The sequence below is a fragment of the Dendrobates tinctorius genome, unplaced genomic scaffold (assembly GCF_039654945.1).
Source record: "Dendrobates tinctorius isolate UK_male_01 unplaced genomic scaffold, ASM3965494v1 ptg000164l, whole genome shotgun sequence".
Taxonomy (NCBI): Eukaryota; Metazoa; Chordata; class Amphibia; order Anura; family Dendrobatidae; genus Dendrobates; species Dendrobates tinctorius.
The window spans coordinates 1,709,760-1,726,816 of record NW_027361831.1 but is presented as its reverse complement, the minus strand read 5'-3'; the positions used below and the strand labels follow the sequence as shown (position 1 = coordinate 1,726,816).

General features: G+C 45.8%; 1 protein-coding gene across 1 annotated transcript in view; it reads left to right on the top strand.

The window, feature by feature from the left end:
- Window positions 1-13,348, top strand: part of LOC141052907 (uncharacterized) — a 59,612-nt gene extending 46,264 nt beyond the window's left edge. The window contains exon 5 of the mRNA XM_073550227.1: window positions 11,552-13,348. Within this exon, the coding sequence (XP_073406328.1) occupies window positions 11,552-12,636 (1,085 nt within the window). The 3' untranslated portion in view covers window positions 12,637-13,348. The remainder of the gene's footprint in view (window positions 1-11,551) is intronic.
- Window positions 13,349-17,057: the final 3,709 nt, after the last annotated feature.

The following is a 17,057-nucleotide window of genomic DNA, read 5'->3' as shown; positions in this document are numbered from 1 at the left end:
GTAAACTGCGGGAGTACCAAGACACACTGGTGCAGGCCATCATGTTTTCCATTCCACCCGACAGCAGTGGTGCTAGTGCTTTACAAAGCACCTCTGTGCGTCGACCCAGTGGAGGAAACTTGGCACAAAGAGGGAGCAGAGGCAGCGCCTCAGCACAAGGCAAGACCACTATGGCCCAAATGTGGCAAAGTTTTGTGTGTCCGCCACAATTGTCTACACCATCACTGACGGCTCCAATCAGCAGGAGGCAACATTTCCATCAGATGGTGACAGACTACATGTCTTGCCCTGTGAGTGTACTCCTAGATGGCTCTTCCCCCTTCAAGTTTTGGGTCTCTAAGCTGGATACATGGCCAGAGCTTAGCCAGTATGCATTGGAGGTGCTGGCTTGCCCTGCTGCCAGTGTATTATCGGAACGCGTCTTTAGTGCCGCAGGTGGTGTACTAACAGACCGTCGCACGCCACTTTCTTCCGATAACGTCGACCGGCTTACTTTTCTGAAAATGAACAAGGCCTGGATCTCCCCAGAATTTGCCAGTCCTCTTCCCGACTAAATAATTGGTTGGCAACTGTATCCAGGTCTCCTGTTGTGTTCATGTTTCTACCACCTGAACTATAATCCCTGGGCTTCAACACAGCCAGTTGTCGCTCAGATGTGTCATCTGCACAGAGAAAAACACTAGCTCCTGTGTTAGTGGGGTTCAGTAACGCCAGCTGCTCCCCTGCTGTGTGGATGGCAAAGTCTCCTGCTCCATCCACATTCAAACTACTACTGATTTTTAACCCTGCTCCACTAAGGCTACTTTCACACATCCGGTGTGTGGGGTCCGGCGGCGTGCGGCGAAAAGCCGGGCCGCCGGATCCGGCCTGCAACCGTGACACCGGATGTGTGTGCGGAGAGACGATACGGCTCGGACATTATTAAAGGAGCCGCAGGACGAGGTGGACAGAGGCAGCCAATGAGACAGCTGCTGAAAGGGAGGTGAGGGGAGGATAGGAGAGGGGAGGGGAGGAGAGAGGAGGGGGTGGAGAGAGAGAGAGAGGGACATGGGGGGTTAACACTTAGTGTCCAGGCAAGAGAATCTCTCTCTTGCCGGGCACTTGTGTGGTTAACCCCACAGAGAGATCTCTCTCTCACCCAGACACTGTGAGTGTTAACCCCACAAGTGCCCGGCGAGAGAGATCTCTCACAAGTGTCCGGGTGACAGAGAGAGATCTCTCTCTCTCTCGCTGGGCACTTGTGGGGTTAACATTCACAGAGTCCAGGCATGCGCTGTGGAAAAAGCCGGTCCGGGGCTGACAAAAAACGTTGCAGGGAACGTTTTTTTGCAGATGCCGGACGGCTAATTTATGCCGTGTCCGGCAACAACCGGACACGACGCATAACCATCCGGCATGATGCGGCGCCCATGAAAGCTTATGGGACAAAACCGGATCCGGTTCTGGATCCGGTTATTAAAAATTTTGCCGCATCGTGCCGGATGACAAAAACCGGATGTGTGAAAGAGGCCTTAGGCCTCTGGCTCCACTGTCTCTAGTATTTCCCCTGGCCTCCAACCCCGCCAGTGACAGCTCTTAAGTGGGGTCTGCATAATCCACACTTGTTCCAGTGTTACTTGGCCTCAGTCAAGTCAGTTGATCCCCTGATGTGTATCCGGCAAGGTCTCCTGTTCTGTCCACATTCCCATTACTAGTAGTGTGAATGAGGACAGAGTAGGAGACCTTGCCGGATACACATCAGGGGATCAACTGACGGGACTGAGCCCAAGTAACACCGGAACAAGTGTGGATTGTGCTGACGCAGAGCTGTCACTGGCGGGTTTGGAGGCCAGGGGAAATACTAGAGACAGTGGAGCCGGAGGCCATAGTGGAGCACGGTTACAATCAGTAGTAGTCTACTACCTCTATAAAACGTGCTGCAAGTTGTCCTCAGCCTTCTCCATGCCTCATCCTGGGCTCCAACAACGCCAGTTGGTGTTCAGAAGTGCCGTCTTCGCAGAGAAACACACACTAGCTCCTGTGTTAGTGGGGTTCAGTAATGCCAGCTGTTCCCCTGCTGTGTAGATGGCAAAGTCTCCTGCTGCCTCCACATGCCAACACCATCAGGCCTCAGCCTGCTCCATGCCTCATCCTGGGCTCCAACAACGCCAGTTGGTGTTCAGAAGTGCCGTCTTCACAGAGAAAAACACACTCGCTACTGTGTCTGTGGGGTTCAGTAATGCCAGCTGTTCCCCTGCTGTGTAGATGGCAAAGTCTAGTGCTGCCTCCACATGCCAACACCATCAGGCCTCAGCCTGCTCCATGCCTCATCCTGGGCTCTAACAACGCCATTTGGTGTTCAGAAGTGTCGTCTTCACAGAGAAACACACACTAGCTCCTGTGTTACTGGGGTTCAGTATTGCCAGCTGTTCCCCTGCTGTGTAGATGGCAAAGGGTCCTGCTGCCTCCACATACCAACACCATCGGGCCTCAGCCTTCTCCATGCCTCTTCCTGGGCTCCAACAATGCCAGTTGGTGTTCAGAAGTGTCGTCTTCACAGAGAAACACACACTAGCTCCTGTGTTAGTGGGGTTCAGTAATGCCAGCTGTTCCCCTGCTGTGTAGACGGCAATGTCTCCTGCTCCATCCACATGCAAACTACTACAGATTTGTAACTGTGCTCAACTTAGGCCTCTGGCTACACTGTCTCTAGTATTTCCCCTGGCCAACAACCCCGCCAGTTCCAGCTCTGAAGTGGCGTCTGCATAATCCACACTTGTTCCTGAGTTACTGTGGTTCAGTCCCGTCACTTGATCCCCTGATGTGTGTCCGGCAAGGTCTCCTGCTCTTTCCACATTCACATTACTAATAGTGTGAATGAGGACAGAGTAGGAGAGCTTGCCAGACACGCATCAGGGGATCAACAGACGGGACTGAGCCACAGTTACACAGGAACAAGTGTGGATTGTGCAGACGCCACTTCAGAGCTGTAACAGGCGGGGTTGTTGGCCAGGGGAAGTACTAGAGACAGTGGAGCCGGAGGCCATAGTGGAGCACGGTTACAATCAGTAATAGTCTACAACCTCTATAAAACCAGCTGCAAGTTGTCCTCCGCCTGCTGCATGCTTCATCCTGGGCTACAACACAGCCAGTTGTAGCCTGGAAGTGCCGTCCGCACAGATTGAAACACTCGCTCCTGTGTTAGTGGGGTTCAGTAATGCCAGCTGCTCCCCTGCTGTGTGGACGGCAAAGTCTCCTGCTCCATCCACATTCAAAATACTACTGATTTTTAACCCTGCTCCACTTAGGCCTCTGGCTCCACTGTCTCTAGCATTTCCCCTGGCCTCCAACCCCGCCAGTGACAGCTCTGAAGTGGCATCTGCACAATCCACACTTGTTCCTGTGTTACTTGACCTCAGTCACGTCAGTTGATCCCCTGATGTGTGTCCGTCAAGGTCTCCTGCTCTGTCCCCATTCCATTACTAGTAGTGTGAATGAGGACAGAGCAGGAGACCTTGCCGGACACACATCAGGGGATCAACTGACGGGACTGAGGCCAAGTAACACAGGAACAAGTGTGCATTGTGCTGACGCCACTTCAGAGCTGTCACTGGCGGGGTTGGAGGCCAGGGGAAATACTAGAGACAGTGAAGCCAAAGGCCTAAGTGAAGCACGGTTACAATCAGTAGTAGTCTACAACCTCTATAAAACGTGCTGCAAGTTGGCCTCAGCCAACTCCATGCCTCATCCTGGGCTCCAACAACGCCAGTTGGTGTTCAGAAGTGCCGTCTTCACAGAGAAAAACACACTCGCTACTGTGTCTGTGGGGTTCAGTAATGCCAGCTGTTCCCCTGCTGTGTAGATGGCAAAGTCTCCTGCTGCCTCCACATGCCAACCCTAACAGGCCTCAGCCTGCTCCATGCCTCATCCTGGGCTCCAACAACGCCAGTTGGTGTTCAGAAGTGCCGTCTTCACAGAGAAGCACACACTAGCTCCTGTTAGTGGGGTTCAGTAATGCCAGCTGTTCCCCTGCTGTGTAGATGGCAAAGTCTCCTGCTGCCTCCACATGCCAACCCTATCAGGCCTCAGGCTGCTCCATACCTCATCCTGGGCTCCAACAACGCCAGTTGGTGTTCAGAAGTGCCGTCTTCACAGAGAAACACACACTAGCTCCTGTGTTAGTGGGGTTCAGTAATGCCAGCTGTTCCCCTGCTGTGCGGATGGCAAAGTCTCCTGCTGCCTCCAACATCACACTACATGTTGTTTTCCACTTGCTCCAAGTAGGCCTCAGCCTGCTCGGAGCATTGATCCTGGGCTTCAACACAGCCAGTTGTAGCTTGGAAGTGCCATTCGCACAGATAGAAACACTCGCTCCTGTGTCTGTGGGGTTCAGTAACGCCAGCTATTCCTCTGCTGTGCTGATGGCAAAGTCTACTGCTGCCTCCAACATCACACTACTACTGACTTTTAACCGTGGTCCACTTAGACCTCTGGCTGTACTGTCTCTAGTATTTCCCCTGGCCTCCAACCCCGCCTGTCGCTGCTCTGATGTGCCGTCTGCACAATCCACTCTTGTTCCTGTGTTACTAGGGCTCAGTCACGTCAGTTGATCCCCTGATGTGTGTCCGGCAATGTCTCCTGCTCTGTCCCCTTTCCCATTAATAGTTGTGGGAATGTGGACAGAGCAGGACACCTTGCCGGACACACATCAGGGGATCAACTGACGTGACTGAGCCCCAGTAACTCAGGAACAAGTGTGGATTGTGCAGACAACACTGCAGAGCAGCAACTGGCGTGGTTTGGAGGCCAGGGGAAATACTAGAGACAGTAGAGCCAGAGGCCAAAGTGGAGCACGGTTACAATCAGTAGTTGTGTACAACCAATATAAAACTCGCTCCAGGTTGGCCTCAGCCTGCTGCATGATTGACCCCTGGGCTTCAACATCGCATGTTGCTGCTCAGAAGTGTGTTTGCCACGGGTACTCGCTCCTGCCCAGCCGGGTTCCAGCACCGTCAGCTGTTTCTCGGCAGAGCCTTTGGCCTAGGTGCCTCCTTCTTGGTATCCGAGTTACAGCAACGTCTGCTGGTCCTTGGTAGTGCTTTTTAGCACAGGTAACTCCTGCTTAGAAACCGTGTTCCAGCATCGTCAGCTAGTCCACGGTTGTGCCATTGGCTCTTGTTCCTTTTGCTGCCCCTCCGGGTTCCAGCACCGTCAGCTGGTTCTCGGCAGTGTCTTTGGCACGGGTACTCCCTTCGGCCCAGCCTGGTTACAGCACGCCTGCTGTTTCCGGGTAGTGTCAATGTCACTTTGCCACTGATACGTTGTCCTGTCGTGTTGCGGTCGGGTTAGCCGAGTTTATGGTGCCTGCAGTTTCAGTGCTTCCTATGTGGGCTGTGGGTTCTGGTAAAAAAGGCTGGTTCCATAGTGCCAATAGGACAAGCCCCCCTGTAGGACTGTGGGTTTCGGTAACTGCGGCCTGCTCGCAGACGCGACACTTTGTTAATCATGGGTACCTTCTGCTACCCATCCGGGTTACAGCAACGTCAGCTGGTTCCCGGCAGAGCATTTGGCCTAGGTGCCTCCTTGTCGGTATCCGAGTTCCAGCAACGTCTGCTGGTCCTTGGTAGTGCTTTGGAGCACAGGTACCTCCTGCTTAGTAACCGTGTTCCAGCATCGTCAGCTGGTCCACGGTTGTGCCATTGGCTTTTGTTCATTCTGCTGCCCCTCCGGGTTCCAGCACCGTCAGCTGGTTCTCGGCAGTGTCTTTGGCATGGGTACTCCCTCCTGCCCAGCCTGGTTACAGCACGCCTGCTGTTTCCAGGTAGTGTCAACGTCACTTTGCCACTGATACGTTGTCCTGTCATGTTGCGATCGGGTTAGCCGAGTTTATGGTGCCTGCAGTTTCAGTGCTTCCTATGTGGACTGCGGGTTCAGGTAACAAAGGCTGGTTCCATAGTGCCAATAGGAAAAGCACCCCCTGTAGGACTGTGGGTTTCGGTAACTGCGGCCTGCTCGCGGACGCGACACTTTGTTAATCATGGGTACCTTCTGCTACCCATCCGGGTTACAGCAACGTCAGCTGGTTCCCGGCAGAGCATTTGGCCTAGGTGCCTCCTTATCGGTATCCGAGTTCCACCAACGTCTGCTGGTCCTTGGTAGTGCTTTGGAGCACAGGTACCTCCTGCTTAGTAACCGTGTTCCAGCACCGTCAGCTGGTCCACGGTTGTGCCATTGGCTCTTGTTCATTCTGCTGCCACTCCGGGTTCCAGTACCATCAGCTGGTTCTCGCCAGTTCCTCAGCCTTCTTGTAACTTCTGCTACTTTTCAAAGTTCAAGCTTGTGGAAATGGTTTTTGATTCTCACTCTGGATCTCCCTGACAATGACTCTGAAGACGACGACCTTGAAGACCACACAGAAGAATACCTAAAAGATGAACCTGAAGAAGATGACCAAGAGGACAAAGAACAGGAAGACAACCACCAAGATGCAGAACAACAAGAGACAGAAGACCAAGAAGCATAAAAACCAAAAGCAGAAGAACATTAAGCATAAGACTAAAAATCTGAGCAAATGAGATTATCAAATTTATAAGCAGAAGAAGACTAAGCAGTGTATGGGGGTGAGTCAGTTCCTCCTCGTGGTGCCCCTGGAAAAGGCCTGCTGCTGCAGGCCAAACTGAACGCGGACAAATCCTGTTGTAAATCTTTTGTGTCAGGCTGAACGGAAGGTGTAATCTTCAAACTTTTATAGATAACAACTACAGGAATGCCTGACACAAATAAGAATATGATGAAGTAGAATAGGAAGAAGATGAAGAAGAAGAAGAAGAAGTAGAATATGAAGAAGAATAGAAGAAGAAGAAGAAGATACTGCTGCTGCTGAAGATGATGAAGGAGAAAGTGTGGGAGAAGTAAAAAAGAAGGTGAAGAGCATGGAAGTAGTGAAACATACATATCTGACAAAAAATTAAAGACTTTAGCATAGTCAATATCTTTGTAACTGCGAAAGTCTTTAAAAAAAAAAAATTCCTGCTATTCCATTTGATTGGGCTAAACCTCTATGGCATTAATGTCTCCTACACCTCCCACAATACATTCTACATTATTATTAGTTGTTTTTCTTCATGTAGAATTAACCGACAGGGAAAGAAAGGGTTTTTTTTAATTCCGATATTTCTGTTCCATTGACTTGAATGGGACTTCCGGGATCGAAATCGGCGATGCCCGATACTTTTTTTAGATCGGCCGATCCATTCCGATACGATATTTTTCAGTATCGGGTGGTATCGCTCAACACTAGTCATAAGCTCTATTAAGACGAAGTGGGAACGACTCATTCCTGAAGTGCAAGGAGAGGAGTTGGAGGAGATTCTGGAGTCTCCGATTGGAGTATCACCATCGGTTAACAACAGAATGATACAACTGTATATAATTAATCAATCATATTTAACTCCGGTGCGACTTTTTAGGATGGGTCGGCTTCAGTCGTCAGAATGTATGCGATGTCACTCGCCAGATGCTGACTTTATTCATATGGTGTGGCAATGTCCCACTATCCTGCATTACTGGAAAGAGGTGACTGCACTGCTGACATCCCTGGTGCAAGCCCCTGTCCCTCTAGAGCCATTGGTCTGCTTGTTTGGGGTGTGGGAGGAGGAGATCTGGGATCGCTATACTGGGGTCTTCCTGTGCGAGACGCTGTTTGTGGCATGAAAGGTGTTGGCACTGCAGTGGATGGGCGGCTCATGTCCTTCCCTTGGGTTTTGGATCAAGCTGGTGAACTTAATTGTCCCATATGAGCACACGTTATACCAAAACAGGGGATGCCCGGGTAAATTTGAAAAAATCAGGGAGAGGTGGAATTCCTCTCACCTCACTTTGCAAGACTGAGACGTCACATGTGACAGTGTGATATAGGAAGCCAGGCTGCGGAAATAGTAGATATTAGTTGATGTAGCAGTAGTTGAAGTTTAGGAGTTTTAGTTAGTTCCTACGGTTGCATGATATGACAAGGTTTGTGAAACTGGATTGATACACATGTGGGAAAATACATAAGCAATTGTCCTTTACATATGCTGAGAAGGAAATATACATGTTACCTTGTTTATCTATAAGAATGTGCAATTTCCTTGTATTACATTTTTTTATGGACGGAGACATGTGTTTTGTATAATGTCTTTTATCATAAGTCATTGTGTACGTTGTGCATTCTTTGTATCCTGTGCTTAATAAAAAGAATTTAAAAAAAAGAAAAAGAAATGTCTTCTAACCTGAAAGAACTAACAGCAGTAGAGCAGGCAGTTAAAAGCCTCCTTGTGTATCTACAGGTTCATCATGTTCAAATATTCTCCGACAATCAGGTCGCCGTGGCTTATGTCAATCACCAAGGTGGGACTCGTTCCAGACCCCTGATGAATGTAGCAGAGCGGATGTTCCAACTGGCAGAGCAGCATTTTCTGTCTTTAACAACTCTGCATATAAAAGGAAGAGAAATCACCATGGCAGACTTCTTAAGTCGCAACCTGCTAAAACAAGGGGAATGGTCCCTAAAAACCTCCATCTTCGACCTGATTGTACAAAAATGGGGGGGCCAGAAGTGGACCTTTTCGCCACCAGGGAGAACAGGAAGGTGCCTCAGTTTTGCTCTCTAAATCCCAGAGAAGGCCCTCTGGCAGTAGAGGCCCTTCTGATAAAGTGGGACTTCAGGCTAGCATACGCCTTCCCTCCCCTGTCTCTACTACCCCTGGTGATGAGGAAAGTCAGGAGGAAAAGGCGAAGATTATAGTGATCGCCTCGTTTTGGTCCAGGAGGCCATGGGTTCTCATGCCTCAGGACCATGTCGGTGTCCGAACCATGAGTCCTACCAGACATCCCGGATCTCCTATCCCAGGGCCCAGTTTACCATCCTCAGGTGGCTGGCCTACATCTGATGGCGTGGATTTTGAATGGTCACTGCTGAAAGAGAGAGGTTTCTCCCCAGCCTTGATTAACACCCTGCTTAAGAGCAGAAAGCCAATCACAACCAAAATCTACGTTAGGATCTGAAAAAGATTCCTTCAGAACTCAGGGGTAGTAGCTGTACAGTCGACACCGATGGCGCAGATTCTAGAGTTCTTACAAAGAGGTCTGGACATGGGGCTTTCCACCAGTACCCTTAAAGTACAAGTGTCAGCCTTAGGTGCCCTTTTTAACTGCAACATCGCCAGTAACTTCTGGATCAATAGATTTTTTTAAAGCAGCAGGCAGGTCCAGACCAGTAGTGAAAGATAGGTTTATGTTATGGGATCTTAACCTAGTCCTCTCGGACATGACCGAGGCCCCGTTTGAACCTATTTCATCAGCCTCTACAAAAAATGTGTCCCTCAAGGCAGCCTTTCTGGTAGCACTGACGTCGGCCCGCAGAGTAAGTGACATCCAGGTGTTATCTAGACTTCCTCCTTGCATACAATTCAGGGATGACAGGGTAGTACTTACACTTGATCCAACATACCTGCCTAAGGTAGCCTCCAGTTTCCATAGAACGCAGGAAATAGTCCTTCCATCCTTCCTCCCTAATCCAGTGAATGAAAAGGAAAGGAAACTACAAACTCTAGACGTTAGGAGATGTCTCCTGGAATACCTGACAGTTACCGATCCGTGGAAAAAAAGATAATGCCTTGTTTATCTCCTATCAGGGCACTAGGAAAGGCCTTAGGGCTTCAAAATGCTCACTAGCTAGGTGGATTAGGGAGGCCATTTCGTTAGCATACACCTCGAAGGGCAGGTCGGCTCCTGGCAAACTGAGGGCGCATTCCACCTGAGCCATGGCAACCTCGTGGGCGGAGAGATTGGAAGTCTCGATCGACCAAATATGTAAGGCAGCTACCTGGTCCTCTCCGAGCACCTTTTACAACCACTATAGGCTAGACCTGGGTGCTTCCTCAGACCTCTCTTTTGGTGTCAGAGTTCTGCAGGCTGTAATCCCTCCCTAAGTAATTATTACTCTCTGTAAGGCTGAGTTCACACGTGGCGTTTTAACCGCGAAAATGCGAAAAATAAGCATCCCATGCATTCCTATGGGATTCCGCAATGCTGTGCTAATGCTGCGGTTTTTACCGCGGCGGAATGACTTCGCGGTAAAAAACGCAGCATGCTCATTAATTTGAGGAATCGCGGCGATCCCGCACCCATAGGAATGCATTGTTCCGCTTACTTTCCGCATGTGGCTGTGCACAACATGCGGAAAGTAAGCAGAACATTTGCGGATGGTACCCACGGTCCGGAGGAGAGGAGACTGTCCTCCGGGCTTTGGGTACCATATCCCTGTAAAAAATAGAATTTTAAAATAAAAAATATTGTTATTCTTACCTTCCGGCGTCCCGCGCAGCATTCCCGCCTCTCTCCACGCTCCCGTTCCCAGTAATCCTTTGCGAAAATGCCCGCGATGGTGTCCGTTCTCGCGAGATCGCGAAGTCTCGCGGTCAGTCGCGCGACGTCATCGCGAATGACCGCGAGACGTCGCGATCCTGCGAGAACTGACGTCATCACGGGCATTTTCGCAAAGGATTACTGGGAACGGCTGCGCGGGACATCGGAAGGTAAGAATAACACCATTTTTTATTTTTTTTTACATTTTATCTTTTACTATTGATGCTGCATAGGCAGCCTCAGTAGTAAAAAGTTGGTCACACTCGTCAAACACTATGTTTGACGAGTGTGACCAAGCTGTCAATCAGTTCTCCAAGCGATGCTCCAGATCGCTTGGAGAACGCTAGCATTCTGCAAGCTAATTACGCTTCCAAAATGCTAGTTTTTCCGAGGGAAAATCGCGGGAATTTAAAATGCGATTTTCCCGCGGAATGGAATTCCGGAATTCTCACGGGAATTTCCGCGAGAGTTCCAGTACGTGTGCACATAGCCTAATTCTCTCATGTGGTGCTGTCATGGACGATTGAATAAAGTCTTAGTTACTCACCGGTTAACGGTATTTTTCGGAGTCCATGACCGCACCCGTAGATTCCCTCCCTTTCATTTAGTTTGGGTGTGCACTTCTTCCTCTTATATGTAGACAGGTAATAAATAGTTAAGTAGAGTATTATACATAAACCATGCTATTAACCTTGGTGGTCTTCTTGTGCTCTGTAAACCAACTGATGCGTGGGAGAGGTGCCACCCTTATGTATCTGTAGGCTTTCCTGTTCCTGAAGGGCGGATCCCCTCTCTCATGTGGTGTTGTCATGGACTCCAAAAAATATCGTTAACCGGTGAGTAACTAAGACTTTCCATCATGGTCCTAAGTGGTAGGCTTGCTTTTTGCTGGATGAGTAGAAGTTTTAATTGGTATCATTTTTGGCTACATCATGTGTTTGTTTTTATGGCTTTTTATTCCAATATTTGGGAGGCAGAATGAGCAAAGGCAGTGGAACATCATGGTCTAATGGCTCATGGCTTAAGGTCTACTGTTTAATTGTAAACTATTATTGTCTTACTGAATAATTTGAATTGAGATTTGCTATCAACATTTTATGTACAAATGTTGTAAAATTATAATTAACAATATTTTATTCAAAAATGTTTTGTTATTTTTTGGCAGATGACTGTAGCAGGAGCTCACAGGGACATCTGACAAATTCATTTATTAAATCAGAGGACCTTGATCGCATACAAGATGCAATTGAAGAGAGAGAGAATTTTCCAGATAGTACTTCATCTTGTCACAGTAATGATCTATCATCTGATTCTGTTAAAAAGGTCCTATCTTCTGATTCATCACGGAAATATTTTAACAGCAAAACAAATCTTGTTAAACAGATGAGAACTCACACACTGGAAAAGCCATATTCCTGCTCAGAATGTGGGAAATGTTTTGCATCTGAGTCACGTCTTACTGTACACAAGAAAATTCACACAGGGGAAAAGCCATATTCCTGCTCGGAACACAGGAAATATTTTAAACAGAAATCAAATCTTGTTAGACAGGAGAGCACTGACACAAAAAAGAAGCCATATTCATGCTCAGAATGTGGGAAAGATTTTAAATATAAATCACGTCTTGTTACACATGAAAGAATTCACACAGGGGAGAAGCCATATTCCTGCTCAAAATGTGGAATATATTTTAACCAGAAATCAACTCTTGTTAGACATGAGCGAATTCACACAGGGGAGAGGCCATATTCATGCTCAGAATGTGGGAAAGATTTTAAGTATAAATCACATCTTGTTGCACACGAAACAATTCACACAGAGGAGAAGCCGTATTCCTGCTCACAATGTGGGAAAGATTTTAAGCAGAAATCTTATCTTGTTATACACCAGAGAATTCACACATTGGAGAAACCATATTCATGCTCAAAATGTGGGAAAGATTTTAAGCAGAAATCTTATCTTGTTATACACCAGAGAATTCACACATTGGAGAAACCAAATTCATGCTCAGAATGTGGGAAAGATTTTAAGCGGAAATCTTCTCTTGTTATTCATCAGAGAATTCACACAGGAGAGAAGCCATATTCATGCTCAGAATGTGGGAAATATTTTAACCAGAAATCAAATCTTATTAAACACCTGAGAATTCACACAGGGGAGAAGTCATACTCATGCTCAGAATGTGGGAAATATTTTAAGCAGAAATCACGTCTTATTACACACCAGATAATTCACAGAGGGGAGAAGTAATATTCATGCTCAGAATGTGGGAAATATTTTAGCTCTAAATTAAGTCTTGTAAGACATGAGATGACAGATGAGAATGTTCCATGCTGACTATACCGCAATACAGCATATTCATATCATATGATAGGTGTTGCTAACTTAGTACTACATCTAGGGTCCCTTTTGTTGGCCAAATTTGACAATTAATTTTGCTATGAAATCCTATGTATAATGAACATATGCAAAATGTTATACTTTGCCAAAGTACACTAGTTGATTTTGATTGATTCATTGATCCAACTACATTCTCCCAGTTACCTTTTCCTGTTCCCTCATTATGACATTAAATAGCCAGGATAATATTATCTTACTTCTACAATTACGCAGTAACAGTTTTTTTTCATATATTCCTTTCCATAAAGGGGTTGTCTGTCTCGTGAACAAAGTACATTTGAATCAATAGATCTTGGAATAAAAATAATTTCCACAATTGAAGGTTTAAAAAATACCCCCCTGCTGAGATAATCTTAAAAATGTGTCCCTGCTGTGTATTGTGTAATGGCGAGAGGATACAGACAGGACAGGGTGGGATCACAGCGGATTCTTTCTGTGAGGTAAAATATGTATTTAACAGGAATGGAAATGTTTTGACCTAACAAAATCAGCGGTGATCCCATACTGTCCTGTCTGTATACGCTTTTGTTTCCCCCCTTGCCCAGGAGCTGTGATCTGTTTAGATAATCTTCCTGCATGGTCACACATGGCCATTACACAGTACACAGCATGGGCACATTTATATGATTATCCCAGCACAGGAAAAAAAAAAAAAAAATATATATATATATATATATATATATATATATATATATATATATAACATATTCAACTGTGGAACTTTATTTTTACTCCAAATTCTCTTGATTATAATGTACTTTGTACCAGGGACAACAACAGAAAAGCCTGCTGCTGCAATTGTAGCTATGAAAAGCAATTTCCCCTCTTTTGGAAATATATCTGCATCAGCGTACGCTGTATGCTTCTCCAATACGGTTTTGGAATAAATTTTGTAATTTTTTTTTTTTTTTAATACTTATTTGGTATCCCTATTGGGCTATCTGAAAGCACAAACAAAATGCTGAGAAGACGTTTTTTTTAATTGGATATTTTTATTAGAAATTTTAATGAGAAATTACCATAAGACAACTTCCATACCTTTCCTTTCTCCCTACCTGGAATGCTAGGATACAACTATCTATAAAGAGACCACCTGCATAGAAGTATTGGGCTACAGCAACATCATATGTTATACAGAGCTATAGCGCTATCTCCATGGTTCTTTACAAAGTACAAGGACATAAAGATCAGACAAGGTCCTTGTAATTAGGCAGTTTCTATTATTCTCAATCGCTCTTTATATGAAAAAGATTAGTGAGTCTCATTATGCTGAGTAGAGACGCTCTAGGGTCAAATATCCCATCCCGGTCTTATATGCTGGAGGCCAGACCCGAAGTATCCAGCCTTGGGGCTCGGATTCTCTCATTTTTGGCTGTAGAATTTCTTGTAAAATCCCTTTCTCATACAGTCCTGAAGTAATGACTTTGTTAATCATGTTTTGTAGGAGGGTTAATCTGAATTTAACTAAATGTTATTAATTTTTGTGCAAGAAACAATAAACGTCCTACCGCAGTTTTACCGTGTGTGTCCAGTGTCCTTTCTTTTACATACCCTAACAAAGCTTGGGGTCTCCGACCAAACCTGCTGATTACGGTATATTTACAATTGTAGGTTGGGCCACTCAACACTGTCAGCTGCTGTGTGCGGCTTCTAACGAGAATATGGTTCCTCCTCTGTAATTATCTCATGGGAGCAGAAGGCTTCAGAGATGCCTAATATTTATGGAGGTGAATTTCTCAGGCATAAATATGGTTTTCTACTGATGTATGATTGGATATAGTATTATCCACTATCTATTGGCCAGTACTTTTCCCAATATCTAGACATAAGCTGTCCAAAGAGAGACAGGCCAGTATGAACCTGGTAAGAAGGCATCTTTCCTAGGCTTTGGCAAGACAACAACAATGGCGTCCTGTATTGATGGTGGCAAAGATCTTCTAAACAGAGATTTATGAAACACTTCCACTAGCTTGGGTGACAAAATATCTTTATTTTTTTATATATTTTCCTTGGAAGGCCATCCACCCAAGGAGGCTTTTCAGTGTTCATAGATCATATAGTTAAAATGTTTCCAAGCTTAGAGCTGCATTAGGAAAGTCTCTTGATTCCGTAGATGGTGTTGCCAGATTGGCCTGATGGAGAAATGACATGATCTCATTCACTGTTTGCGATACTGTAGAAGTATATTTTCAGTATGGAAGGTGAATCGTATATTAGCTAATGTGCGCTGGGGATTGGTTGCATTTTCCCCTTCATCAAAATAATGTTGTTTAAAGAAGAATTATTTCCTATAGACCATGACCATCCAGTGTTAGTTTAGTTTGTGCTCTGTGTAAACTGTCCTAGGTTCTCTCTAAAGGGTCTTGTACATATCTGTCTTAAGCCTCCCTCAGAGTCTGTTGTAATCCATTATCTAAGGGCTCACATTTGTCTTATTTATACCCTTTAATGGCTCCCCTAAAATCTTCTTTCATTGTTTCACATGCTCCATGCATCGAGGCTGTCGCCTCGTGCATCCGAAAGTGCTCAGAAGGTGGATTCCCTATTGCTCCCCACTATCAATCACTGGTTAGCAAAAAAGGTTCAGTTTCCAAAGTTTAGGTATCATAATAACCCTTATATCTGGGAAACTTGGGTCACAATGAGAAGAGTGGTCTGACAATGTTCGAGATAGAAAGCCAATACTATGTACGGATATGGAAATTTGCAAGGATCCAGTATGCTTGTAAGTTATTGTTCTGTGACACTTATCAGGACATTAATCAATAGTTCCACAATTACTTTATTACCTGAGGTTAAAACATAACTCAATGGCAAAATCACCTGCATGTAATAAATCACGTAACTTTTATCTAGTGTCTAGGACCTAGTAACAGTTCTACTAAAAGAGATTCAATAAACAGAAAATCGGACATGTCAACACACAGCCATGACCGAAAGTGTTGGCACCCTTTGAAATTGTTCCAGAAAATGAAGTGTATCTCCCAAAAGTATATTGCAACGACATGTTTTGCTATACATGTGTTTATTTCCTTTTGGGTGTATGGAAACAACAACCAAAATCAGAGCAAATTAGGTAAATTGGACATAATTTCACACAAAACCCCAAAAATGGGCTGGTCAAAATTGTTGGCTCCCTCAACATAATATTTAGTTGCACACCCTTTGGTATAAGTAACTGCAATCAATCCCTTCCTATTTCCATCAACAAGCTTCTTTCACCTTACACGTGGTGCAGGGCGGTAGCCATAGGCGCGTTACTAGTCTCTTGTGTCCAGTGCTTTTGTTGCTCCGATACGCGACTGTACGGCGTACCGGAAAATCTGAAGGTGCTGCCGCACACCTTAAAATAATAAAGCATTCATTCTTACCCTCCGTCGTTCTGTCACCGCCGCCGTCCTCCAGTCCCTGCTTCTTCCTGCTTGTACCCGGCTATGACCGGCGCAGCAGCAATGACGTCATCGCTGCTCCTGTCACATGACGTCGGCGAAAGCAGGAAGAAGTAGGGATTGGCAGCGGTGGCGGAGGGTAAGAACATTATTTTTAACATTATTTTAAGGTGTGCGGCAGAATGGGGGGGCTGTATACCACTGATGGGGAGCCGGTCTGTTTTGGTTTGATTTGTTTAAATCGTTGTTTATATTAGTATTTTATGAAGTTTTGTACAAGTTCATTGAGTTTTGTTTCGTGAAACTTGTCTTAGATGGATAAAATAATGCACTATTTCTCAGGCGGTGCGGCTCTGGCACTCTGTACCATTCCTATTTCCTCCAGCGGATGCGAACGGGCATTTTCGCAAATGAACCTGATCGCGACACCATCCCGTGCATCGTTGCTGACAAAGACTTCGCTGCTTTTTGTCAGGCTAGTTGGGCCACCTTTGAAGCTGTTTGATCCAACAAAGTACGTTGACTCTTGGATACTTCGAGGTCGGCGATCAGCCATTGACAGAAACAGTAAAGAACGAACTCGAGACGTCGTGGCTGATGAAAATTTGGTTGAAATTTGGCGTTTCTTATAGAATACAGCCTAGGTAAATCGGATAAGGAATGTGAAAACCATATTTTGCAAGTGAAAAAAAAGTTTATACAGTAATAGTCATTTTTTACTTTTCTTTTGCAATCTGAATTACATAGTTTTTGATTGAAATTAGCATAAAGACTACGGTACTGAATAATGAGAAATTAATCAGAAATGCGTACCGGCAAATATTTATTTTTGCAAAAAAAGCCCTGCTTGTGTCCTGGATCATTACATGATGGTGTGAGTCC